Genomic DNA, 27,483 nt, shown 5'->3' on the forward strand with positions numbered 1-27,483 from the left:
CCGTCCACCAGGAGTTTTCTTTTCCAGCCAAGTGAATCCAGTCTTTGAGAGCTCCACACCAGGTCAACAGTTGCTAGTTGGGCACTTACACTGGGTCACGGGAGAAATATGTCAGAATCTTATCAAAATCAGGGCCAACTACCTTCCCCAGGCTGAGACCTTAAATGTGGTAAGACAGGAAATTTTTTTTTTTTTAATGTGGAAAAGACAGGAGATTCAGAACACGGGCTGACAGAGACCAGTCAAAGGGTTCGCACTCTTTCTTTATCCCCAACCCAGGACAATACACAGCTATATATTTAGCCTGCACTGCTCTGAGCCAGGTGCCTGCAGGAATTTGTCTTTTGATTGTCAAAGCATTCCTGGATTCTTGAATCGCTTTAGTTCTGAAGGCATATTTGGGCAACAGCTTCAAAGAAGGGAGCCGTTCCAGCCCATTTCCCCATTACACTTCCCTGCACAGAAAGACGGGCCCTGGTGTTATTTAATCACAGCTCTCTAATCTCCTTCGAGGCCCCAGGAGCAAGTCTGTCCCTGTTCTATTACAGATACATTGAAGAACCAGCAAGCAGACTTTTTGGACAGAGAAGCTTTTCAAGTTTTTGTACCATTACCAGTTCTCTGTTTTTGTTGCAATATATAGTGTTCTGGGAGGGGTCCTTAAAAAGATCGTACTGTGCTTATCAAAGAACAATATACAATCACCACACTTTTCTTAATCCCATTCGCATCCCATGAGAAAGGAAAACTGTCAATTACATGGTAATTTTGGAGACATTTTCAAAGCCCAAAAGGGGGATTTGACTGAGGGTCTCATCACAGTGGACAACATTCACTGATTCAACAAATGGTTACTGGACATCTGTCCTGGCTCAGGCCCTGGGCAGCGGGGTGGAGAAGGGGGAGGAATGTGCCCTGAACAGGATTAACCCCTGATGCAGGCAGCTCTGGTGGAGGAGGGAATAGGCAGTTCCAGAAGCGGGGTCCCCTGAGCCTATGTAGGGAGGTCAGGAAATGGCTCCTGAAGGAGACAGGGACTTAACTGAGACCTACAGAATGACCTGGAGTCAGCCAGGGGAGGAGCGGGCAAAGAATGCTCTAAACACAGAGCATTCAATAACATGGAAAGCAGCTCTGTGTGTCCGGAGTGTTTCCAGTGACAAGGAGGTGGTGGGGGAGGATGCTCTGTGAGACAGCAGGGGCTGAGTTAAGACAGGTCTTAAGCCCTTGTGCAGAGTCTGGGCTTTATCCAGGAGGCAACAGAGAGTTTTCATAATAAAATCTATATTCCTTTAAATGGTTTTGCAAATGTCACCTACTCTGAGAAGCCTTCCCTGACCACCCTATGTAGGTTCCCTCTGCTGTTCTTGTCTCTATTCATTTGTTCCTACATAAAACATTTCCACTTGCAGTTTTATTTCCTGGCCCATGAGGGTGGGTCTGTGTCTGTCTGACCCATCAATGCATCCCTTGTACCTAGCACAGTGTCAGGCATATATTAGGACTCAATCTCTGGCTCAGTTAAAAACAAACAAACAAACCAAAAAAACTGACTGACCAGCTGTGTGCATGAACGCTGGCTTAATCTTGTGAGAGGGAAGCAGCTGGTGAAATTATGCCAGTGCATTAAGAACTAAATTTGACTGGCCTGGATTCACTGTGTCACTCTGTCCATCATGGGTGCTGGCCTGCTCACACCAGCTGGTCTGGTCTGGGCTTTTGCACACAGCATCCTAAGGCAGCACTGAGGGCCCCTGCTCGTGTGCATCACTCCACCTTGCTGGGTGTGTCACTTCTCGCATAAGACAGGGAGCAGGGCTAAATGAATGACTCCCAGTACTTCCAAAAGTCCTTTCTACCCTGTGGTTCTTCTAAGGATAAAAGCCAGGGTTTTGCCACTGCCCTCTGGATCTTACAGAACACCTTGGTATTGACAACCTTTACCAAGAAAACAGCCCAACAAATTCCAGGGCTGGGTCATCTGGGGAAGATTATACGGGGAAGCTTCCCAACCAGGAGGCTGAAGTGGTTTTCTCTGAGGAAGGAAGGTCCATGGGTGGTCAGATGGAAAAGAAGGGAGCAGGTGGGCCTGGGCCTGATCTGGTCAAGGCCCAGAGATAGACTGGGCTGGTGCCTGAGGGAGGCTAAGGGCAGCGTGAGGGTGCAAAGCTCCCCAATGAGTTCCCTTTCCATGTTTCTTTGCAGTGACAGCCCACACAGTGAGCCAGGGACCATTGATGAAGTTGACCATGACAATGGCACTGAACCTCACACCAGTGATGAAGGTGAGTGGGGGGAAATCTGGGACCAAGGAACCCACCCGGGGCCTCACATGCTGGCCCAGGACTGCTCAACGCTGGGCTGGCCACATAACCCCTTTAGCTTTGTAAGTCAGCACATCATCCCCAGAATGGATGGGGACTCAGAAAGACCTCGGAGGCTTGTGCATTCCATGTATCACATTCCTACCTGGCTGCCTCATCCCTCTCTGTGTCCTTGTTGATCCAAGTGCAAATCCTAAGTGACTAGAGTTTCCTAAGTAGGAAGCATGCTTTGTCCCTCCGTTCCTCCCCAGCCAGGGATCTGTTCTGTGCCCAGCTGTGCTGGGACCTGGGGTATGTCGATGAACTAGACATGGATCGCTGGGGACCTGCAGTCTCATCACCTGACAGGTTGGGAGCAGCTCCCCATGACACAGAGCGATAATGCTAGACTGCAGCTGCACCCCCAGAGCGGTGGGTGCCTGAATACAAAGCCTAACAGGGACGGCCCAGGGGAGTGGAGGGAGGGAGGGAAAGGCCAGCCCGGCTTCTGATGGCTCACTGGGCCCTTCCATCATTCTAGACAAGGAGAAGAGAGTCAGGTTAGTCTCGCGGGAACCTGGACTGTGCAGATAAGCAACCTGGATAATACAGGCCCAGGGCCACATGTCCATTGGGCTCAGTAGGCACAGTGTCCCGGGCCCACAACACTTGAAAATGTTCTAATTTCTTTTAAAGTAAGAAGAAAAAAATTAATATGGTCCAGCTTGGACTATATTTATCTTTATGCCAATACAGTTGTAAATATAATTTTAATTTTTTTTTAATGGAGGAAGAGACCCATGCAAATACAAGTGCCTGTGAGAGTCATGGCACAGCCACTATAGACCAAGCACAGCCCTTCTGCCTCCCTGCGAGACTTTTACTTTTTTATAAATCACTATTTAGCGGTTCTCTTACTGACCTTGTGTTTCTGTTGTGGGACATTTGGGTTTTGTTCCAAGCATAAAGGGAAGCCTTCCAAGGGATTTGAACAAGAGGGTTTCATGATCTAATTTATGATTTTAAATTGAATTCATTGGGCTGACATTGGTTAATAAAATTATATACGTTTCAGATATTGTGTGTTTACCACCCCAAGTCTATTCTCCTTCCAACACCATTTATCCCCCCTTTACCTTCTTCTACCTCTCCCCTCCCCTCTTCCCCCTGGCAATCACCATACTGTTGCCTATGTCCATGAGTCTTTCTTTTTTTTCTTTGCTTGATCCCTTTACCCTTCTCAACAAGCCCCCAACCCTCTCCCTTCTGACAGCTGTTCTCTGTATCCAGGAATCTGTCCCCATTTTGTTTGTTAGTTTATTTTATTCATTATGTTGCATATATAAGTGAAATAATATAGTACTTGTCTTTCCCTGACTGGCTTGTTTCACTTTGCATAAAACGCTCCAGGTCTGGCTGCTGTGGGGAGAAATGGCTCCCCACACAGGAATGAAAGCCAGGAGGCCAGGTAGAGGGACAACAGTGGCAGTGGAGGTGGTGAGACTGGTCAGACTCAGGGGATAGCTGCAAGGGGCTGCTGATGGGTGAGGTGGGGAACCCTCAAGAGCAACTGCAAGGCTTTGGCCTGAGCCAGTGAGCAAGGTGGTTCTATTTCCTAACTGGGAATATGAGAGAATTCAGTAAGTTTGGTGAGGGGCGTGTGGGAGAATGGTACAAGGGAAAATAACATACTTTATTTAGATATTGTACTAGTAGACCCAGATAATGGCTTTCTTAATAACTGGTAGCTGCTATTACTGTTCTCACCACACTCACTTACATAATGATATCTGCACACGTGTTCAGCTGGGGCTCAGCTCGGCTCCTCCCATTTTCTTCTTTTCTTCCTCTTACATTTTCCATTCCTCCCCCCCGCCCCCGCCTCCTCACCACCACTCCCCCCCACCAACACCAGACTACCCCAGCTACCCAAGGCAGCTCCTATGTGCTGCTCGTAGCAGGAGCTAAGCTCTGCTCAGGCCTGCTTCTTTATCAGCTGAATGGGTTGGCTCAGAGGACGCCTTGGGGTGAAAGCCCAGAGCACCGCCAGCCGTTCAGCTCCTGCCTTGCAGACCCTCTGGCCTTTCTGCTCTCTGTAGCTGGGCTGCAGGCAGTGCTAGCACGTGGCTGGCTCAGAAAAGAGTCGAAGAGGCAGAGGAGGATGGAGATCTCTCCGATTTTCTGAAAAGGTGACTCTGAGTCAGGATCTGAGGTATCTGACCCATTTAGCTGTGCTGTCATTCTGCATCAGTTGTGTTAGGATAGCATTTAAAGACAGTTGTCAGGGAGCCAGCAGGGAAAAGCTGACTTAACTGTCCAACACCCGCTCCGCACAGAAGGCTGCCCCAGGCACTGAGGATTGTGTGCATCCAAAGACTTCTATGTCTCATGGGATCACCAACACAGTCGTTGGGGCCAGCTGCTTACAGAGAGCCCGAGTACACGTGTATGGTGGGGATCAGTGGGAGGATGAACAAAGGGGTTTGCTCCCTCTGCTCTTTGATTTTCCATGTGCCTTAGCCCTTGAAAGTGCATCAGCTCTGGTGACAACTAACTCTCATAAGAGTTTACCATATGCCCACACTATTGCAAGCACTTCATGTAGAGTAGCTCATTTAAACCTCATAACAACCCTAGAAGGTATAGGTACTATTATTATTCATTCCCATTCTACAGATGAGGAAACTGAGGCTTAGAAAGGAGAAATAAGTTGCTTAAGGTCACACAGCTAAAAAGCAGCAAAGCCAGGTGTTCTGGCCTTTCCTCCACGGAGGACAGGTAGATGGCTGGATGGACAGATACAGATAATCCACCAGGAATGGAGCAGAGAGGGAGTCCCATGGATGCTAAGCATAGGGAAGGTATCTTCAGGCTAGAGAGAGCAAGGGTCACTTTTGTTACTCTTGTTCTATTAGGATTAATATACCTACACATATTATTTGTACAATGTTAAACATTTTTGTGCTTGTTTTAAAATATAAATACATTAATACCTATCATAGTTTTCTACCAAGTGTGGCCACTTCTTAGGGTATAAACTATAATACAGGTCAAATCAATCATAGGCATAATTTTCCTGCTCCTTATACAGTCTCCTCCCCAGACATCATCAGCTGTACCATCATAGGCAAACCACTCAAACACTTTGCAGCTTAGATTTCTTATCTAGACCTATCCCATAGGCTAAATCCATTAGTAATAATAATCATAATCATGAGAGCCATTATCAACTGAATACCTAATGTACGTCTGTACTATGTTGTCTTTCATGCATTACTTTTTAATACTCCTAACAACCCTTACTGATAAGGCAGCTGAGGGGTACAGAGGTTAAGTAACCTCCCTGAGGTCCAGACAAGAGGTGACAGAGCTGGGTAGTAGGAGTGCCTCAAGGACAAGAGCTATATCCTCATTGTTTAACTCAGTCCCAGCCTGTCACTGTCCAGAGAAGAGTAAATGTTTGATGGGTAAATATGTATGTGCAAAGAGATGTGCTGGAGCTGTGGCCCCAATAAGAATTCTCCCTCCCTCAACATTAAGTCCATGGATGAGTGGCTTAGTCAGCTCCGGCTGCCATAACAGAAAACCACAGACCAGGTAGCTTAACCAACATAAATTATTCCCTCAGCATTCTGGAGGCTGTGGAAGTTCAAGGTCAAGATGCCATCAGGGTTGGCTTCTGGGGAAGTCTCTCGTCCTGGTTGGTAGACAGCTGCATGTGGAGAGAGAGAAATCTCTGATGCCTCTTCCTCTTCTTAGAGGGACACCAGTTCTATTGGATTAGGGCCTCACCCTTTTGATCTTATTTAACCTCAGTTACCCCCCAAAGGCCCCATCTCCAAACAATGTCACATTGGGGGTTAGGGCTTCCACATATGGGTTTTGGGGGATACTGTTCAGTGTAAAATGATGAGCTTTGAGGAAACCTTAAAGCAAGCGTATTAAACTCAAAAGGCTAACACGGGCCAAATAAACAAGGCATGCAGCCCGCGGACCGAGAGTTTGACATGCTTGCCTTAAAGAGTTCTTAAAAATGTGTGTAACATTTTGCATAGATGGGAGTCCACATACACTTCCTGTTTAACTTCCCCCAAAATAAGAATAACTAAAAGTATTGTAAGTGGACAAAGAGGGAAACAGTTCATGGAAAAATGGAAACAGTATTTGATTTAAGGGGTAGAAGGAAAATAAATTTCTTACAATGTTGTTAAGTGTTTTTAAGATAGAGAACAAAAAGAGCAGTGGAAAATAAGGACATGTATGTCAGCCCCCTCTTTCCATTTTGAGAAGTTAGGTGGCCTGCCTGAGGTCACAGCCTGGGAGAGTGGCTCTGAGCCTAGAACCCTGGGGTCCTGACCCCAGCCCACGCTGTTTGCACTGGGCTTGCTGTCTGTGTTGCCCCCTAGAAGCCAGGGCCATCTGAGCAAGGCTCCCAGGCTGTCCTTCTGCTGACCTTCTGGATGTTTTTCTTCTTCCTTTCCTTCCAGAAGTAGAACAGATTGAGGCCATCGCCAAGTTTGACTACGTGGGACGGTCTCCACGTGAGCTTTCCTTCAAGAAGGGGGCCTCGCTGCTATTGTACCACCGTGCCTCGGAGGACTGGTGGGAAGGTCGTCACAATGGCGTGGATGGACTCATCCCACATCAGTACATAGTCGTACAGGACATGTGAGTGGGAGCTGGGCCCTACTGTGAAGAATGCCATAATCGATTAGTGATGTCTAGAATGGGCACAGGAAGGGGAGTGCTGGGTCATATACCAGGGATGTGCTCTCTCTGATATAATTACCCTTGGTCTTCTAAGAACAGATCCCCTTAAATGGTGATCCTGTTAACAAATAAGCAAACTGCTCACGCTTCAGAGCACATGGAGCCAGCCTGGGTGCCCTTGGTCCCCTTCCTGACCCACCTGGCAGCCTCCAGAGCACTCATCACCCACATGGTTCTCAGTGTCCAGTGGATCTTGCCACATGCCTTCACTCTCCTGGCCTTCCCTGTAGCCAGTGGCCAGCCCACCACCCCCTTAACTGCCCACCATCCTCCACCCCTGAGGTGGCGTTCTCAGGGGACAGCAGGAACAATCATCCCCTCATTTCCAGTTAATAGGGTACTATTTTGTATTAAGTTATAATTGACATATAACATTATATTAATTGCAGGTGTACAAGATAATGACTTGACATTTTTATATATTGCAAAATAATCACCACAATAAATTTAGTTAACATCCATCACCACATATAGTTACAATTTTTTCATATGAGATGAGAACTTTTAAGATCTCCTCTTTTAGCAACTTTCAAATATGCAATGCATAAATAATGTGCTACTTAAATATGCTGTACATCACATCCCGAGGACTTATTTATTTTGTAACTGAAAATTTGTACCTTTTGACCCTCTTCACCTATATCACCTCTCCCCTCCCGCCCGCCGCCCCCCACTGCCCACCTCTGACAGCCACCTATCTGTTCCCTGTATCTATAGGTATTATTTTCTTTTAAACAATTTCAGGGCACGGGAGGTGGCTCACCCAGAGCTGTGGGCGTACCTTAACCCTGAGGTGTATGCTGACCCAGCAGAGCCCAGCACATCCTCTGGAGCACTCCCAGCTCACACCTGTCCTTCTCCCCAGGGATGATGCCTTCTCCGACAGCCTCAGCCAGAAGGCGGACAGTGAGGCCAGCAGTGGGCCACTGCTGGACGACAAGGCCTCCTCCAAAAACGACCTCCAGTCCCCCACGGACCACATCTCGGATTACGGCTTTGGGGGGGTGATGGGCCGGTAGGAAACACGGATTCATTTTTTTTTTCTGCTAGTACCACGCCTGTTGGTATCTGATTTGGGAAAAACAAGGGGGCAGGAGGGAGAGAAGTAGGCTGTTGTGGCCCCTGTTCCCCACAGGTGATATTGAGCACACCTGGGTGGGGCAGGGGGTGTAGAGCAAGGAGGAAGAAAGACATATCTTGGCAAATCAGTGCTTTTTATTTAAAATAATAATAATAAATGGTGGGGGAGAGAGTTACAAACTGGCAAGTATTTTTCCAACTTCTCTCTCTAGTTCTTGCACCTCCTCCACTTTCTGTTGAAGATCCAAGTAGTTATTTTAAAATGTTAAAGCTCATATACTCCCTGAAGTGTGCTACATAAACAGAAGACTCACACCCCCTCAAGTGTGGGGAAAATAGACACTCGACTCCACCCACTCATCTGGTGGGAGCACATTTGCCAATTTCTTTACTCTCCATGTGTGGCCAGGCTGTGTCACCTGACCTTTCAGCCAAGAAGGGAGCTGTGCTCCTTATTCTGCATACAGGTGTGGTCCAAAGTATGTGGTACTTTAAAAACTAATAATATTAAGGAAAAGAAAAGAAAGGACCAAAAACCGGACAGTTCTCACTGCTTTCCTAATGAGGTTCTCAAAATGTAATTTTCTTTGTTTACTCGGTGGAGAGGTCAGGGGACCAGCCTACACATATGAGTATTTGCAAATAGAGCCAAAAAATTCTGTCACAATGGGAACATACATTTATGAATTTATTTCAGAAGTCCCAGTGCCTCCTTTAGCATATTCTATTCAGTGGAGACAACAGTTTGGGTCCTGGGATAGATGATACAGTTGGGAGGGAAAGGGGAAAGATGGGGTAGGTAGAGGACAAAGTCATGGTCCCTTGATTTCTAGGGGTGGAGGGTATTTCTATCTTCTCCTGCCTTAATTTTCCTCTCCCTCCCTCATCTACTTCCTCCTTGTTCTTTTTTTTCTCAATACCTCTTCCTCTCCAGCGCCTCTGCTTTGGTCCTGTTGGGGTACCCACAGGCAGTGCTTAGCTTGGCTGGTGGCATTAAGATCTAAAGCGCTGCTGACCACATTGAACTTGGTCCCCTGGTTGAAATCCATTCCAACACTCTGTCCCTGCTCCCCACCCCCTGGGTACTGCAGCTTCCCTCCCTCTTTGGTGGCCTCCATGGGATGTAGCAAAAGCTCCAGTAGGTGGAACCATTTATCTTCAAAGTGCTTTCACACCCACTGAACCTCCTCCAAAGGTGGGCAAGGAATATTATGCCCATTTGACAGGTTAATAAAATGGGCCTCAGAGAGGACCCTGGGAAGTCTGTGACAGCAGGATAAGGACTCACCCTCATGTGTCCCTTTTGTCCACATGCATGGAAGGCATGTTCAATGATGCACTTTTCCCTCTTGGATGACTTGTTTCCCAAGATCTGGAAAAGGCTCTTAGAAGTAGCCCTTTGCTGGGGAGGTTGGGGTGGGTAACAATACTGGGCTGTGTTCTGTTCCCAGGGGGGGCCCTCCTGTGCTTTCAGAGGAGCTGGTAACTTTGGGTACAGTAAAGCCTCAATACTTCAGACCAGTTAGAAGCCCTACAGCATCATGGCGATGTCTGAATTGCTTAAGAACGTATCTCGAGCCCAACTAACCATCACCAGAGCAGTCTGAGGATGAAATCCTCTGGCCTTGACCTAACAGCTTCTCTGTGGAATTAGCACCACCCTCTGCAGCTTGGAAACAATGCTCTGCTTCCCTCCTGTGTGCGGGTTAAGCCTGTCCCCTGCCGGTGAGGTCCGTGCTCGTGTGGAATCGCAGTCTGGCTGAAGGAGGCTTTACTATACCTTGGCTAGACTAGTGACTAGTGTGTAGTGCGTAGCCTGGGGGTTGACTGACTCATTCTGATTGCCAGGGTTGACCTCTGCCCCATGCCCCTGCCCCCTGGCTCCTTTGCAGAGTGCGGTTACGATCTGATGGAGCAGCCATTCCCAGGCGCCGAAGCGGGGGCGACACACACAGCCCGCCCCGGGGCCTGGGCCCCAGCATAGACACGCCGCCCCGGGCCGCCGCCTGCCCCAGCAGCCCCCACAAAATCCCCCTCACCCGGGGCAGGATCGAGAGCCCCGAGAAGCGGAGGATGGCGACGTTCGGGAGCGCTGGCAGCATCAACTACTCTGACAAGAAGGCGCTCTCAGAAGGGCACTCCATGAGGTCGACGTGCGGCTCCACCAGGCACAGCAGCCTGGGGGACCACAAGTCCCTGGAGGCCGAGGCCCTGGCAGAAGTAAGGGCCCTCAGGAAGGCAGGCTGGGCCAGCGGAGACCCCCAGAGGGGGTGCAGGGTGGGGACTTGTGGACTGGGGGGCCACTTTGCCCTTAATGCCAGGCTTAAGGCTAAGCCATAACACAAGATAGATAGGGAGCTGGCCTCCCACCTGCCTGCTGGCCTCCCCATGGGAATGGAAGTTGGATGGGTGCTGCTGCTGGCTAGGGTTCCTGTGAAGACTGAAGACCACCCCCCCTTTAGTCTTTAGGAATGGAGGGGCAATTCCTGTCTAAGGGAAAGGCTGGAAGCTGGAGATGTAGGAATGGCAGGTGATTCCATGAGATGGCATAACTGAGTTATTCATTCATTCATCTATCTGTTCATTCATTCATTTCATTCATTGGCTAATATTGATTGAGCACCTGTTGTGTGACAATCACTGGGCTAGGCACTGAGAGTACAATGATGACCTAGAATGGACCCAGGCCCTTCCCAATTTAGAGAAGAGAGAGACATCAACCAATAGCACAGCTGTGAAATGGCAGTTGGGCCAGGTTCTTTGAAAGAGTGGTTCATGATATTTTGAGAGCCTAAAATGTGGGGATTGCTCAGAGGAGGAGAGACTTCCTTGGGGGGTAGGGGTGTATGACCTGAGATACAGAGGTTAGGTGGGATAAATGGCTGACGCTGGGGTGGGGGTGGGGATATGACCTGAGATACAGAGGTTAGGTGGGATAAATGGCTGACGCTGGGGCGGGGGTGGGGATATGACCTGAGATACAGAGGTTAGGTGGGATAAACAGCTGACACTGGAAGGGAAGATGCAGCCAGAACCTTCTTGGCTGTGAGAATTGCTCCTTAGAGAGTGGCATTTGAATCCCTGGTACAAGGGGAAAGGGAAGGTTGTGGGCTTGGGGGCTGTGCTCTAGAGGAGACCAGGAAAGGTTCCCCGGGAAAACCAATGCAGAAACAACTCACCCAGCAGCTAGAACTCCTGCTCACACCCACGGGGCCTAGCTTGGCCCCATGCCCTGATGCCCACTCCCTCGGGATACCTGAAGATAGCACCGTGGCCTGGTCCCACAGAGGAAGACCTGCTGGTCCTTCCATCCTTGAAGGCTGTCTCCTTGGGGAGCATCACCCTAGCATCCACCATTACCTGAAGCTCTAGTAAGAGCCAGGATGGGGAGTGGGCTCCCCAAGGCCCAGAGCCCTTAACATAATCAAACACAGTGCAGTCTAGGCCAGTGTTTCTAAAAGTAGCTCCCACAGCAGACTAGTTTACAGGATGTTAATGGGGGAAGAGGGGAAATTGTGTTTTATTGTCAACCAACTTTGGGGAATTCCTGTCTGACAAAGTTGAATGACTTGTCTACAAGATTTCTTAGAACCTTTAAGTATGTTGAAGTATGTGTATTATGAATCTCCAAGAAAGAGAGAACAGGGCACACCCCATCACCCAGACTTCTTTGAGCTTTATTCACAGCGCATTCATAAGGCAAGCCTAAAGAATGAATACACTTGGGAAATGCTTTATGCATTTTTCTCCCTTTGTAAACATGTCTACACACTCTCTAATTTGATAGCTGCTATTCAAAAGCTCCTTTCATGGGCAGAGGTGAAAAGGGAAAGCATGGTAGGTAATATGTAAATAGCCAAAAGGGGGCGCTAGATGGCCTCCAGCCTGCTCAGCATTGGTGCTGATTTCTCAGACTACAAAAAGGAGCTGTGGCAAGGAAATACCAAGTGGTCAATGCAGTTACTCAAAATTCTCTGGTCTCAAAATACCCTTTAGGACTTAGATTTGAACCCAGTGAAGAGGCTGTTTGGGAAACTTGCTACACTGCCATCCAAAGTGGGAAGATGTAATTTGGGAGGAGCTGAAAAGTACTCTTTTTCCACCCCATCCCCCGGAAGTCCATCACCCCTCAGCACCTCTCTGCAGCTCCACTCTGGATATTATGGCCTCACCCCTCAGACTAATGCCAGGCTCCTGCCTAAACTACTCAGCTGATCTTTCTCTGAGCTTTCTGTCTTTCTTGCTCACACTCTGCCAGGGTAGAGTGGTAGTGGTGGGAGGGATGGTGGTGGAGGGGCGATAATTGCACTTTATTTATTGAAGTTTTACCTTTCAGCTCACACTGGAGTAGAGCCAACAAAGAGTAGTGATGTCAATAGAGGAGTTAATTTAAGCAGAGTGGGGTGTTGAAAGCAGGCTTTATCCCTGCAGGGTTGGGAGAAGGCAAAGATGGGGAGAGACTGCCCTCTCTCCCTCATGCAGGAGATCCCCCATAGCTAATCCTGTAGGTAAAGGCCCAAAGACCCCTTCTTAAAGGAGCCAGTATTATGGGGAAGCCTAAAAGCTAATACTAGCTTTATGTTAATACTAGAGGCCCAGTGCATGGATTTGTGCACCGGTGGGGTCCCTCAGCTTGGCCTGCACCCTTTCGCAATCCAGGATCTCTCGGGGGATGTTGGAGAGCTGGTTTCGGCCCGATCTCCACAGGCCAGGTTGAGGGATCCACTGGTACATGAATCCGTGCACTTGGCCTCTAGTATGCATATAAAAGCTTTCATTAATCTCTTCCCACCCTCCCCCACTTCCCTCTGAGATCATCAGTTTGTTCCATGTTTCCATGCCTGTGCATTGAGCATCTGCCCCCTAGTGGCCATTGCGTGTCATAGCTACCGGCTGGTTGGCTGGTTGCTTAGGCATATATATATATATATATATATATATATATATATATATATATATATATAGACTAGAGCCCTGGTGCATGAATTCATGCACCAGTCGGGTCCCTCAGCCTGGCCTACAGGATTGGGCTGAAACTGGCTCTCTGACATCCCCTGAGGGGTCCTGGACTGCAAGAGGGAGCAGGCCAGGCCGAGGGACCCCACTAGTGCATGATTGGGCCCAGGAAGGATGAAGGAGGTTGGCCAGCTGGGGAGGGACCACGGGAGAGCTCCAGGGCATGTCTGGCCCATCTCACTCAGTCCCAATTGGCTGGAGCGTCTGCCCCTTGGTGGTCAGTGCACGTCATAGTGACTATTCGACCGATCGACTCTCTGCCTCCTGGTGGTCAGTGCACATCGTAGTGAGCAGTTGAGTGGCCTTAGCATATCATTAGCATATTATGCTTTAATTGGTTGAACAGCTGACCGGTCAACCAGACACTTAGCATATTAGGCTTTTATTATATAGGATTAGCTAATTATCAATAGCTCTTAACAGATCCTAAAAAGGATGGCTGGGACCTTGACTGTGGCCAGACTGGAGCCTGTCATAGGGGCCCAGGACAGGCATTAGGCCACCTGCTAACGGGAGGAGAGGTGGAGGTAAAAGAGGTGAGTATGGAGAGGGGCAGCCAGGACATCCCCAGGCTCCAATCCCATTAGTATGACCAGACCTGTAGATTTTCCAGATTTGCCCCTGGGCAGAAAAGCAGTGAGTCTTAATAGTCATCATTGTTACTGAGGCTGTGCAGACCTTCCAACAGTGGTTTTAAGCAGTATCCTTAATTGTCCCCTCAGTGGCCCAGCCCGTGGGGCTCTGGCCCAGCTCAGCCTGAGCAGCTCCTCTTATGTGACCAAGGACTCTGGCTAAAGGGACTTTAAAAACCACTGTCTGGCAGTTTACAAAGCTTCATCACATCCATTGTCTCATTCCATCTTCACAATAATCTTGTGGGCTTTCAACAGATGAACAAAGTATGGTGCTGAGCAACTGAGACTTGCAAGTGGCAAAGGAGTCTTTGCTCAAAAGTCCCAGCCCTCTACCCTAGCCTAGGGCTCCTAAGTTAAATGCTGACTTCCAGCTCCAGCTCCAGCACCCTCTACTGGCTGAAAGGGGAATGGAGGCCTTGGAAGAGGTAGGGATGAGCCCCAGGCTGACAAAGAGCTCCTCTGCTCACAAGGCAAGGCGATCCTGAGCCAGCCATGATCTCGCTCTATGTCATTCAAAGCTCTCTCATCCTTATGAGCTTAAATATTAAAACTTCCCAGGAAATTACGTAGGCAGATACGGATTTTTGTTGCTTTATAAGACCTCCGTTTAAAAAAAAAAATCAAAAGTTTCTGATTATAACAGAAGAAAGTAAAAGTCCCATCACTTTGAAGTGAACATTCTGATATTTAACCTCCAAGGAATTTTTCTATGGGCAAGGATTTTTAAAAATAATAATAATGGTTAGTGGCATGGACTTTGGAGACAGACTGCCTGGGTTGAGACTTAGACTGTGCGACTAACTAGCTGTGTGACCTTGGGCAAGTTACTCAACCAGCCTGAGCTTCCACTTCCTCATGTGTGCAATGAGCTTAATGGTAGTTCCTACCTTATACAGGAGGGGATGGACTGAATTATTCGTGGCAGGGCTTGGCTTGGTGCTGTGTGAGCGCTTATTGTGTGCCAGGAGTCAGGCCGAGCTCTTCACAGGGACCATATCATTTCATACTCATCCAGCCCCGAGGTCTGTATTCTAATGATCTGTAATCTGAGGCTCAGGGAGCTGAGGTGACTTGTCCAAGTCATGCACTAAAGAAGTGGCAGAGCCAGAATTTGAACCCACGTCTGTCTGGCTGCAGAGCTTGCCTTTCTTAGCCAGCAGTCTGACTTGCCCTCACTGTCAGCTTCCTGTTCAGACAGAGTGCAGGTCACAACCATGTAGGTTCCCCAACTGGCAACACCCCAGAGATTGGTCCCTGGGGAAACCTCCCTCAGATGCCCCCATGCTGCCCAGGAAGGACTGACCCCAGGCCTCCAGCCTGGGTGCTGACCAGAGCGCTCTCTGCCCCCAGGACATAGAGAAGACCATGAGCACCGCTCTGCACGAGTTGCGGGAACTCGAGAGGCAGAACACGGTCAAGCAGGCGCCAGACGTGGTGCTGGACACCCTGGAGCCCCTGAAGAACCCTCCCGGCCCCGTCAGCTCGGAGCCCGCCAGCCCACTGCACACCATCGTCATCCGCGACCCCGACGCAGCCGTGCGCCGTGGCTGCAGCTCCTCCGCAGAGATGATGACCACCTTCAAGCCCGCGCTGTCCGCCCGCCTGGCCGGCGCCCAGCTGCGCCCGCCCCCCGTGCGGCCCGTGCGGCCCGCGGTCCAGCACCGGTCCAGCAGCAGCAGCAGCTCAGGGGTGGGCAGCCCGGCCGTGACGCCCACCGAGAAGATGTTCCCCAACAGCTCAGCGGACAAGTCGGGCACCATGTGACCCGCAGGCTGGGGCGGCGCTGCCCTGGCCGCTGGGGCACACCATGGCCGGGGGCCTCTGTGACGTCCACACCCTTCCCAGTGCTCCTGGCCAGGGGTCAGCCTGAAAGAATGTCTGTGCGGAGCCGAGGCCTAGCGCTGGCCGCAGCTCCATCCAGCTGGCGGGTGTGACAGGCCAGAGGAGCAGGAGCAGGAGCTGGAGCTGCAGCTGGAGCAGGCGCGGGAGCAGAGCAGCCCAGCTAGAGCGTGTCCTTAGATTGTGGCAACATGTTAAACGGCTTCGCCGGCATATCGTCACTGGAAAACGATTCTCTCGACATTCTCTCTACATACATAAATATGTGTGTATATATGTATATGTGTGCATATATACACATATATATGTATGTATGTGTCTGTAGGTGTGTGTACATATATATATATTTATGCATCTATATACATATACTAGATCGGGACACATACTAAATGTATATAGGATCTCCTTTTTCTTTTTATGAAACTTAGATTTACCTCAGACCCATGCCACCAAACATCTCCCGCTGTTATTTGGTGGGATTTGCAGGGACTTTTCTGGGAGAACTTAGAGGCCCACAGTAACTGCGAATGAAGCAATATACCACTAAGCTGCAGAAAAACAAAAACAGTCTCCCACTGTCTCCAGAAGTCGTGGCCTTCCAGAACAGTCTGCCCCAATGAAGGGTGGGGCAGGCAGTCCCCAAGCAGGCTGCTCCTAGAGGTGGGGAACCCCCCGTCCAACCCAGAGACCCTGCCTTTCCACCTGAAGGCCAAGGACCAACTGTACCCCCAAAAGCACGGGAGGACGTTGGCAGGAAGACCCCTGACCACAGCATCCGTGTGTTTGTACGTAGAAAAGGGGGGAGTGAGAACCTAAGCCCCATCGTAGCACAGTATTATGTGTGGTTGGGAAAAGGGGAAAAAAATAAATAAAACCACAGTGGTATGGAACACTTCAAAACCTAGAAATGCTGTAGGAATAATTCTGGTAACTATAGAGGTTTAACTTACACAATTTTCAAAATATTTAATTTTTTTCCTTTCCTCTTTCTACTAATTATACTGTGTCAGATGTGGAACTAAACAGGCAAGGAGGTTCTGAGTCACATCGTTTTCATTAAAAATCAGGCCATGACGCACTTTGGCTGGTGCCTCTTGCACGAAGTGCATGAACCGTAAGTGCCCAGGGCTGGGGAGGGGCGGTCCTTGGCACTTTCTGTCCCAGAGAATGCTTAGGTTGCGTTTATGCAAGTGAAATAGCTTCCCTCTCGCCCTTCCCTTCCCTTTCACCGACCTTCTCCAGAGCATTTAACGTGAGTGAAACATGGTGAAAGAATTGGGGGGTGTGATCGTCAAGTATTATGAGCAAGGCTTTCACCTCTTGGCTGGGAAAGGGCCTCTGCATCACCCTCACTCGATTCTATTTTGCTTCCTCTTTGCATCTCCTGGTTTTCCAGAGATGGCTGTTTATGGGTAATGGAACACAGATGAATTAGATTCCAACGGGACCACTTTTATTCACCACCTTCGTGCCAAGCCAAGGGTTTCCTCCCCATTCTTCTCGAGCTTCATCTCTTTCTCAAGGCCTCTGAGTATGTCCATGGCTGTGGGTTGGAATAAAAAGTCCTGTGTGGCCCAGCGCCCACCCCTTGGGAGCTGTGGGGCTCTGGCGTATCCCTGCACCTCACTGAGTCTCAGTTTCCTGCTCCATAAAATGAAGATAATAAGGATAAAATGTAAATGAGTAAGCTGTTTAGAAAGCACTGTGCCAACACGATTATTCTTTTTATTGTCATTAGTAAGGTAAGTCTTTTAGCTCAAAACCATCTGAGACCTTCTTTTTGAAACCTCCTAATGGCTTTTGAGAGTAGGCAGGGGAATTTTCCTACCAGCTTCATAAGATCCCCAAGCCCAGCCCTACAGATATATCACCTACAGATGCTCGAAATTCCATCAATATCATTTCACCCCATTAGATGAATTTTGCCTTGTCCTCTGGTCTTCCGCAAAAAGGTGACTAACCCCAGAAGAAGGGACCTATTGAGTCACTAATCCCTGGGTGTGTGGGAATGGTAAGCCCTTCTGCCTCACCTGAGGATTGACATTGAGAGCACACAGTGGAAGGAAGAAGCAAGCAAGGGCCCCAAAAGAGAATGCCAGGGAGAGGCAAAGGCAAGCTGGACCTTCCTTGTTTTGCCTAGAACCAACTGTTCTCTTAGCCCCTGGCAATGAAAGCACCTCAGAGCAAGCACCTCTGTGGGCATTTTACAGCTTAGAAAAGAAAGCAAGGCCCTGGGAGAGGCTGTGCTCACAATGTGATAGGTGTCTGAGAGAGGGGGTCATGTCAGGCGCGGAAGTCATTTATTTGCAAGGATGCTATCCTGTCCAGCCAGAGTACAAGATATCCCATTCCTACCCCACAGATACTCCCAGACCTTAAATGTAGTTGCCTCCTGAGCAAAATGTAGCATTCTCTGCCAGGACTACTGGACGCAAAGAGAAAATTTGAGCTGACAGACCTGGTGCCTGATCTACATAACACCAGTCCAACCATGTGGCTTTTCCTCTGAATTGACTAACTTCATTTTTCTTTCCTGAGAATGGACCTGCCTTTTACTGAATTATCTGAAGGCAGAGCTGTAGCTGTGTTCTTTAAGCACCTGTTTTTCCATTGGGAAAAGGCTGATGAGCTCACATTTAGAGACACTCACACCTCACTCATCTAGCCCCAAATCTGAGCCTTGACGCAGAACCAAATGGAAAAACACTTTCTTGCATCCCCCATTCTCCGCCCCCCCCCCCCCACTTCCTCATCTGGCACTCTGCATGTCTCTGTCCCTCCACAGGCACCCAGCCCCACCCACAGTCACTGAGCACTGGCATTCTCTTCCTGACTCCTGCCTGTGTTAGTCCACTATATATTGCTGTCTTTGCTTAAATGCTGGAAAGTAACTGTTAAAATGTGAAATCGTAATTTTTAAAAAGGCGACAATTAAATTATAGCCAATGCCACTCACCAAATCTTTGCACCTAGTAGATAGTTCAATGTAAAAACAAATACGAGAAACCTAACTGTACAGTGAGTGTGGGGGAAATGTAGTAACCTAGTTCGTAGTCCTCAATATAACCAATTGTACAAGGGGAAGTGGTGTTTACCTACTTGTTCATCACCATTACTGAAAGCTGTGCTGATCAGTTTGTCGATAACGGGCATTTTTTTTTTAAATTATTTTTTGCTTCACAGAATGATTTCTTAACCTTCAACTTATCCTGAGGTCAAGCCTTTTGTCTTTATGTGTAACCGATGTTCAGTCTATTTTAGGAATGAACCAGCAAGATGTTCATTTAAAACTGACCAAAGACAATTCCTTCCTGGTCTAGTTTCCTGGGCCCCGGGGCCCAGTCGCCGCTAAAGACCTTCCTCGGATAAAATTGAGAACAAGCCGTGCTTGCCCCACTCTCCCTCTCTCCTTTCTTCCCCCTTCCTCTTAAAGAGCTGCTCTGAGCTGTGGGATTCTATGAAAAATTCTTGCCTTTCCTTGTTTTCAGTGCTAACGATTTCTCACCTTGAAGCGCCTTTGAACCCGGACAGAGCACCAATGGGAGGGATATGTAAGCTTGGGCGTTAGACTTGGGAGTCTGTCCTCTGAGGTCACCAGGCCAAGGAGCAGGAGCGAAGTGGATTCCCAAGGGCTAACAGGTTTCTATTCAATGAAGAAATCCGAGTGGGAAGAGACACAGGGAAATGGAGCCAACCTTTGGCCACGGCTGGAACCAGCAGTTCAGAGATCTGCCTTATAAACCCTTCAGACCTGGTTTGCGATGCACAGAGGGAGCCAGCGTGGGGAAGGGTCTTGAGGCGGGGCTGGCTTCTCTGTTGGAGGCCCTTGGGTGCCTTGGTGGGTATGTTTCTTTCTCATTCAGGAAGCATGAATGCAAGGGACTTCCTGTGGCCTGGCCATTACCTGGCACTCGGCGCACATCCTCGGCTGATGGGAAACCACAAGGACCAATGTAACGGTTCTTCCTCTAGGTCTTCCTAGTCCTCACTTTTCACGCATCCAGAAGGTTCCACACAAGAGCAAATGCCTCATTCTCCCGAGAAACCCAGAAAGAGGAGTGGTTGGCTCACAGCCATGGTGGGGGGCCCTGTTGGGCTTGGCGCTTGGCAGGGAGGAAAAGGCAGGGAGGGTGAGCCGAGGTGTTGCTTAGCTGATTTTCTGCTGTGCAGAGCTAATGCTGACGTTTCATGTCAACTTCCCCGGTTCTCTGGGGTCTCCTCTCTCGTGCAGAGAATTCCCCACGTACCCAAACTGCCAGGGGAGCTGAGCGAAGGGACTTGCTGTCAGGTCGGAGTGCTCCTGGCCTCTCCGAGGTTGATCTGCCAGTGTCCCGCTGTCCCGTCCTCTGGGACTGGCCGAATGGCCAGCGCTGCCCCTTGCTGACACCTCCTTCCTGTGTGAACTGTCCCTAACAAAGCTGTTTCTTGGACCAGAACCAGCAGAACGCACTCCGCCTTCCTTAGACGAAGGCTCCGCCGGAGTTCCTGCTGGGCTCCGGCTCCCGGCAGTGTGGCTGTTGACACGGTTTGGCAATAGGCTTGGTTCTGATTGCTTCAGAGTGGCTGGTCTATTTTGTTTCCTTTGGTTTCCCTCCTCCCCAAACTGTGTCAGGAGAAAAAAAATAAAATTGAAACCACCCTCGGAAATTGCTGGTTGCTTGTCCCCACGTGATGAGAAGTGCTGCCCTCTTCCAGATATTGTTTCTCTACCTTACAGCCAACGCCCGTCCTATAGAGTGTCTGATTAGATCCTCTGTCGCATATTCTGATGGTGCCTGCTGGTTTGATGTGGAGCTATCCTGTGAAATAAAACAGCTTAACTTTTCTCAAACACGCGCTCCGGTGGCTTTTTGAAAGGGTGAGGTGGCCCACGGCGGGTGGGGGGTCCCGGAGGGGTGTTCCTACCCTCCAGTCCACACTGTGTGCGTGCTCCTCCCAGGAACCATCCCTGAAATGTCCTTTCGCTCAGATCAACGTTCCAAGGAGGACTGCTCCAACCGTAGAGCTCATTGAAGGAGGCCACTGTGGGGTGCACCTGCAAGCAGAGCTGGAAGTGCCAAAGCAAAGGCAAGTGGGAGGAGCTGTCTGCGGAGGGCCTTCAAACGTTCCAACATAACACACAGGACACCGACTTCCAGTGTGAAGGCAAATGCGGTATTTCGGCATTGTTGTCTACACACATGTGATAGAGCCCCTAAGACTATGTTGTTGTTTTTTTAACGTGTGTGTGTGTGTGAAGTGTTTACTGATCACATTTCTGTCGCAGGTACTAGATTAAGCCTTTTACATGCATTTTCTCATCAAATTCTCAAAACAGCTATTGAAGGTAAGTGCCTTTTTTATGAAATTTAAAAAAATATATTTTTATTTATTTCAGAGAGAAAGGGAGAGGGAGAGAGAGATGCAAGCATCAATGATGAAAGAGAATCATTGATAGGCTGCCTGCTGCACGCCCCCCCCCCCCCCACTGGGGATCGAGCCTGCAACCTGGGCATATGCTCTGACTGGGAATGGAACCATGACCTCCTGGTTCATAGGTCAATGCTCAATCGCTGAGCCACACTGACGAAGCTAAGTGCCCTTCTCAAACCCCAATCTGCAGATGAGGAAACTGAGGTCCGAGAGGTTTAGTGGCTCACCCAAGGTTAAGCTAGGAAGTGAAGGAGCCAGAACTTGAGCCTAGTCTATCTGACTCCAAAGTCATGCTCTTTCCAAGTTCACTGTATTGCCTGTCACGGAGCATGCTCAGTACACCAGGGTTGGCGGCAGGATCTCAGGATCTCTTACCTGCCACAGCAAGCAAAGTTCCAGGGCCCTTCCTTCCTGGTGAACCCTCTGGTGGACCTTCATGCAGGGGCCCCTTTGCAGAGGAGAACGAGGTCTCCTGCCAGCCTCAGGGAACCCGTTATTCCCACGGTAACCACTTGATGCTCAACGGAGGCCCCTGGCTAATTCCAGGTTCCCATACTGTGCACCTGACCCAGAGCCTCTTCTTCTTTGTGAGACCTCACACTCAGGGCCCTTCCTCAGTGCCAGCTGAGTGGGTGTCTGTTTCTTGCAGTAAAATGGGAAAAGAGGAAAGAATAGCGAGAGCCAACATGGTTACTAGCTTCCAGGCATCCTTCGGAGCCCTTTCACATGTAAAAGCCAACTCACCGATCCTCCTGACCACCCTACAAAGTAGGACTTCCCCGTGTACATATGAGGGAACAGCACAGAGGTGAAGGAACTTGCCAAAGGACACACTGCCAGGACGTTGGAGCTGGGCTCCCACTTAGACAGTCTCACTCTGAAGGCAGATCTTTGTCATTCTTCCCCGCGCCCCAGGCCCGGACAGGCCCCTGGGCGTGATCTGGAGCAGAGGACAGGGTGGAACTGTGAGGTTCACTGGTCTGCGCGTGTTTGCCCCAAGACCCCTCCCTCGGGGACTCGTGCCAGGCACAGGGCAGCGGTGGTGGGATGGGTGGTCTGCTGCTGCTCAGACCCTCTCTAAAGAAGGAGGCGGGGTGGATTCAGTGTCCTGCCTCTGACACGAGTGAGCATTTCCTATTGACACCTTAGAGAAAGGGGGTGTGTGCTCAGGGGGAGAAGCCTAGAGATGGCCCTGCCACTGCCTCAACGCGGGCAGCCGCGGGGACCCACCCCTGGAGAGGCCATCAGAAGGGCTTTCCCTGTGGAAGGCTGTGGAGAGGATGGCGTGGGAGGTGGGCAGCGTGCAGAGACCAGCAGCCGCCGCGGGAGTGGCAGCTCTCCTTTCGCTGCGAGGGAGGTCGTGTTGAAATAAGGGATTGTGAAAGAGGCAGGGAGGGGATGCGAGCGCCCCAGGCCTTCCCAGCCAATCCGGAACAGAGGTCCAGCCTGGGTTCCAGAAGCAGAGGCTAAAGGAAGGGTGCCTTACAGAACCAGCCCTGGGCCTCCCCGGCAACCTTCCTCAGCCGCCCCAGGGGCCTGGAATCAGATCTCTGAACCCCTCCCTGTGGCCCACAAAGCCCCCACCCTCTGCCCCAGGACCCAGCCCCTGCCCATCTCAGCTTATCTCCCCTCCCTCCTCGGCATTCTCCACCTGAGCCCTCCTCTCCTGGAACCCACTGAGGGCTTCCTACCTCAGGGCCTTGGTCCTCGCTCACCCTCTACCTGCCAGGCTCTTCCCAGCCTCTTCCCCTTGCCGCCTCCTTCCCTCCCGTGCAGTGTCTGTTCATATGTCTTTGCCTCCGAGGGGCCTCCTCTGACCACCTTGTTTAGATCTGTCCCCGCCACCAGTCACCATTGGGCTTATTTGTTTAATTTTCCTCATTGCATTTATCATCATTGTAATTTACTTTGTTCATTTGTTGACTTATGCATTGTCTCCCCCCTCTCCCCCCCGCAAACTAGAATGTAAGCTCCAGAAAATTGGGGTTTCTGTCTATCTTGGTTACACTATCTCCACAGGGTATGGCGCCCAGCACAGTAAGTGCTCCATAAATATTTATGAACAAAGTGAATATCCATCCACAACTGGGGGGGGGGGGGAAATGCCATTTCTGAGTGAGGAGGGCTAAGTACTTAAACAAAATCACATTTTTGGGTGTCATTCACTCACTTAACAACTTATTCGTAAGCACCTACTGTGTGCCAGGCTTCCGGTGAGTGCCAGGGCTGTAGCCATGAGCAAAGTGGACCAAGATCCCTGTGGAATTTTATGGTCAAATGCTGGAGCTCAAACAATGACCACAACAAACAGGAAGCACCACGGGTGTGGGGAGGAAGGCTATCAGCTCCTGCTTTAGACTAGGAGGTTGGGACAGTCCCTCTGAGGAGAAGCTGAAACCAGGAACAGAAGCCTGAGAAGGAGCCCACCATGTGAAACGGCGAGGGTGGGGTTGGAGAGGTGACCGGGAGGGCAAACATCACGGCAAAGGCTCTGGGGGAGAAAGAGGTTGGTGTGTGAGACTGAAGAAGGCCAGTGTGGCTGGGCTGGGGTGAGACATGTGAAAACAGCTGGCAAGGAGGAAGGCATATGCAGCACCTTTTGAGCCATAGTGAGAACTTATTGTCTGAGCACTGAGAAGCCCTTGAAAGGTGTACACAGGGGGCATTACTCAGTCCTGTTTATTGCTGTTAAACAATGATCTCTGGCTTCTAGATTACAGCTACTTTTTAATGATGTAGGGCTTGAGTGCTGATTGAGGACTTAAATACTGTATGGGGCTATCATGCAGTGTCAGGAACCCTGGATTATAATGAACCTGCTTCTCTGTACCTGAGGGCTGATAAAGCAGATGGAGGCGTTTTACTATTATTTATGGGCTTCGAGTACCCCCACACCATTTTGTCTCTGTATTCTCAGCTCTGCTCATCCATACATCCACCCCACCCTTACCCCCCAAGGGCTTATTGGAATTCTTCCTAATATGGAGATCATTGGCCCACGCATGGAGCCGACCTGCAGACCTTTATAGGCAACTTACAGAGTTCTGTTATCTATGGAACAAGATTTTCCTTCTTCAAATGCCTATTCTTTTAACCAAACTTAGACCAGTGCTCATAGGTTTTTGATGTCCTGATAAGTAGCTTGGCTCTTTTTAGTTTACGTCAGGCGTCCTCAAACTATGGCCCACGGGCCACATGCGGGTGTTTTTGCCGTTTTGTTTTTTTACTTCAAAATAAGATATGTGCAGTGTGCATAGGAATTTGTTCGTAGTTTTTTTTAAACTATAGTCCGGCCCTCCAACGGAGTGCGGGTCAGTGAACTGGCCCCCTGTTTAAAAAGTTTGAGGACCCCTGGTACGTCATGCTGTTGAGAATGCACTAAGTCAGGACTAAAACACCCGACTCAGCTTGCCTTCAATGTAAGGAATAATTTCTGAATGAAAATAAAACGGGATTCAGCAAGGACCGGATCCAGGTGTTCAACAATGTCAACAAGCTTCTGTCTCTCCAGCTCCTTCCTTTTCAACAAAAGCTGTACGGTATGAACTATTATTAGCCCCACAAGGTTCAGAGAGGTAAAGTGACTTTCCAAGATCATGCAGTTGATAAGTGTGTACATCTGAGTGCCCGTAGAAGAGGTCACCTCACACAAGTGGCAGCTTCCCTCTTCCCTGGGTTAAGTTCTTTGTTTCCGATATGCCCAGCCAAGGCCTCCATTCCAGTGACCTCAAACATAGAGACACCCATGTCTGCAAGGACCCAAGTCCTGGTGACTGCCCCTTCTACTAGTCGATACACTATTTACACAGGTGGCTATAGGAGGGTAGGGGCAGGGTTAATTTGTCTCTGCCCTCAATAGGCCCAGCTCAGGGCCCTTTAGGAAGTCAAATGCAAAGATGAGGAGAAATAAATGAATAAAGAATGAATGGGGCGATTGCTCTTCCGCATTTCTTCCTCAAAGCTTGAGTCCACACCCAGCCCAATACTCTACTGTCGCCATGTGGCCATCTGTAAAATAGCAGGTGGGATGAGTTATCTTTGATTTTTATTGTGAAATATTTCATACTTCCAGAAGAATACGGAAAATAGTATAATTAACCCATTATATCTATTATCTATACTTAACAATTATTTACATTTTTTCCAAATTTACTTTACCTTTTTAAAATTTCAAATAAATCACCTATATCATGACATTTTACCCTGAAATACATCAGCACACATCCCTAAAAATGACGTTTTTCTACATGACAATCCCATTATCACATCTAATAGAATTAATAATATTTTGTCAGTATAATGTCATACCTAATTCATATTAAAATTTCATGGATTGTTCCCAAAAATATCTTTTAAAGGTTGGTTTGTTTAAATCAGGATCCAAAGGCTGTAACAAGGTTATGTCTTTTAAATCCTTTTTGTTCCAGAACAGTGACCTCATGTCCTCTGGAAGAACTCTGGCTCATTTTCTGGTACCTGGCCCCACAGTCGGGGTTTGTCTGGTGGCTTCCTTGAACTGTCGTCCATGATTGTCTTATAAACTGAAGTTGGATCTAAGCGTTTGATTCGATTCAGTTGTACCATTTTTGGCAAGAATGCTCCCTAGATGTGTCCTTCATCTAGGCACTCCCTGTTTGGTACCCACCTTTATTTATTTATTTATTTTTTAAAATATATTTTATTGATTTTTTTATAGAGAGGAAGGGAGAGGGATAGAGAGCTAGAAACATTGATGAGAGAGAAACATCAATCAGCTTGGAGACATGGCTGACCTTAAGCCTGGGTGATTTATTTGAAATTTTAAAAAGGTAAAGTAAATTTGGAAAAAATGTAAATAATTGTTAAGTATAGATGATAGATATAATGGGTTAATATACTATTCTCCCACTGGGGATGTGCCCGCAACCAATGTATGTGCCCTTGACCGGAATCGAATCTGGAACCCTTCAGTCCGCAGGCTGACGCTCTATCCACTGAGCCAAACCGGTTTCAGCTGGTACCCACTTTTAGAGAAGATAAGATTAACCAATAGGTTCAGGTGGGTTCACCCTCATCCCTCCATTAAAAAGCTGCATTTTCCCTGTGAGCAGAAGCTAAACTGGGGTTTGATGATTTGGAACCTGGTGAATATCCGGTTCCTCAACAATCTCTCCCCATGGGTTATCATTGCCTGGAACACTAATGTTTCATTAGAAGATGCAAAATGGCCATTTATCTAACTTTATCATTTCTTCTATATTTTTAAGGTCGAATTCTCATCTACAAGGGCTAGTATTTTCCTAAAGTATAGTTCTTTCTGGAAAAGAATACTGGTACATGGTTAATTCTTTCCCCTTCTTTATCAACGTTCAGAGTAAGAAGGTGATATAATGACTACCTCCAATGGTAGCAAATGACGGATTTTCCTTCTTCTGCTGAGACTCATTAGAAATCCCTGGATTTTAAAATATTTCGTGAGGTTCACTCAGACTATCGCAGCCAGTGGTCTTTCAGAGGCTGAAGTCAGTGGGAGAAGTTCCAAGCTGGCTCTTGTGTTTTTGACGTTAGTTTCCACAACTTCCTTATTTTGGGCGCAGTAAGATGCTCCAGGCTCATCTTGCACCTACTGTGCCCCAGGCTTAAGGTCAGCCATGTTCCAAGGGGCCCTGGCTCCTCTTCGTGGGGACCACAATCTGTGCACGAGTAAGTGGCAGAGCTGAGATTTGAACACTGGCAGTCTGACTTCCGAGCTAGAGCTCTTAACCTCCATGCCCTCTGGTTAATAATGTGTCCTAGAGATAATAACAGTAATAATTATAACTATTACTCCTACTGCCGTAGCCAGCCACTCATTATGTGTCGGACACCCTGAGAGGTGCTTCCAAAAATTTAAAAAGTATTCATTACAACAGCCCTCGGATGTAGGCATTATTATTCTTATCTTACAGAAGGGGAATTTGAGGTTCTGAAAGGTAAATGGCTTATCCCAGATCACATGGAAAGTGGAAAAGCATGGATGCAAATTGAGGTCCATGTGACTCTAAGTCCTGTTCCCTTAGTCCTAGTCCCTATAGACCAGACTGGTTGGTGAGAATTCTGTCTTTGGTGATTTCCACTCTGTCTCCTTTCAAAGGTCCGTTGCCTTGCTCCCCTAGCCCCAGGCACTCGCTGTGTCCCGGGACTCCAGAGCCCTTGGCCCAGACATCATTTGGTATCTTCCCAGGTGATCCGCCCAGTGAGCATTGGTGGGCCCCTGCTACATTCACAGCTGTGCTATTACACAGAGGGTCTAGTCGGAGAGACTAAGTAATTGCATACAGCGTGTGTGTTTGTGCTGTTTTAGCAACCCCAGAGGAACATTCAACTCTCCCACAGGCCCTGGGGATCTAAATAGCCTCGAAGAGACAAAGAATGGAGCTTGATATGGGGAGCCGTGTCCAGACACCATG

The 27,483-nt window shown here is 48.8% G+C and overlaps 1 protein-coding gene across 3 annotated transcripts in view; it reads left to right on the forward strand.

Annotated features, from left to right (window-relative positions):
* Positions 1-20,453, forward strand: part of SRGAP3 (SLIT-ROBO Rho GTPase activating protein 3) — a 238,788-nt gene extending 218,335 nt beyond the window's left edge. For 2 of the 3 annotated variants that reach the window (XM_079795105.1, XM_079795106.1), the window contains 5 exons: positions 2,206-2,285; positions 6,791-6,971; positions 7,939-8,088; positions 10,046-10,373; positions 15,155-20,453. In XM_079795105.1, coding sequence (XP_079651231.1) covers positions 2,206-2,285; positions 6,791-6,971; positions 7,939-8,088; positions 10,046-10,373; positions 15,155-15,568 — 1,153 coding nt within the window. In that variant the 3' untranslated portion in view covers positions 15,569-20,453. The remainder of the gene's footprint in view (positions 1-2,205; positions 2,286-6,790; positions 6,972-7,938; positions 8,089-10,045; positions 10,374-15,154) is intronic. The other variant, XM_079795107.1, reaches the window with a different exon arrangement.
* Positions 20,454-27,483: the final 7,030 nt, after the last annotated feature.

The sequence above is a fragment of the Cnephaeus nilssonii genome (assembly GCF_951640355.1).
Source record: "Cnephaeus nilssonii genome assembly, chromosome: 17".
Taxonomy (NCBI): Eukaryota; Metazoa; Chordata; class Mammalia; order Chiroptera; family Vespertilionidae; genus Cnephaeus; species Cnephaeus nilssonii.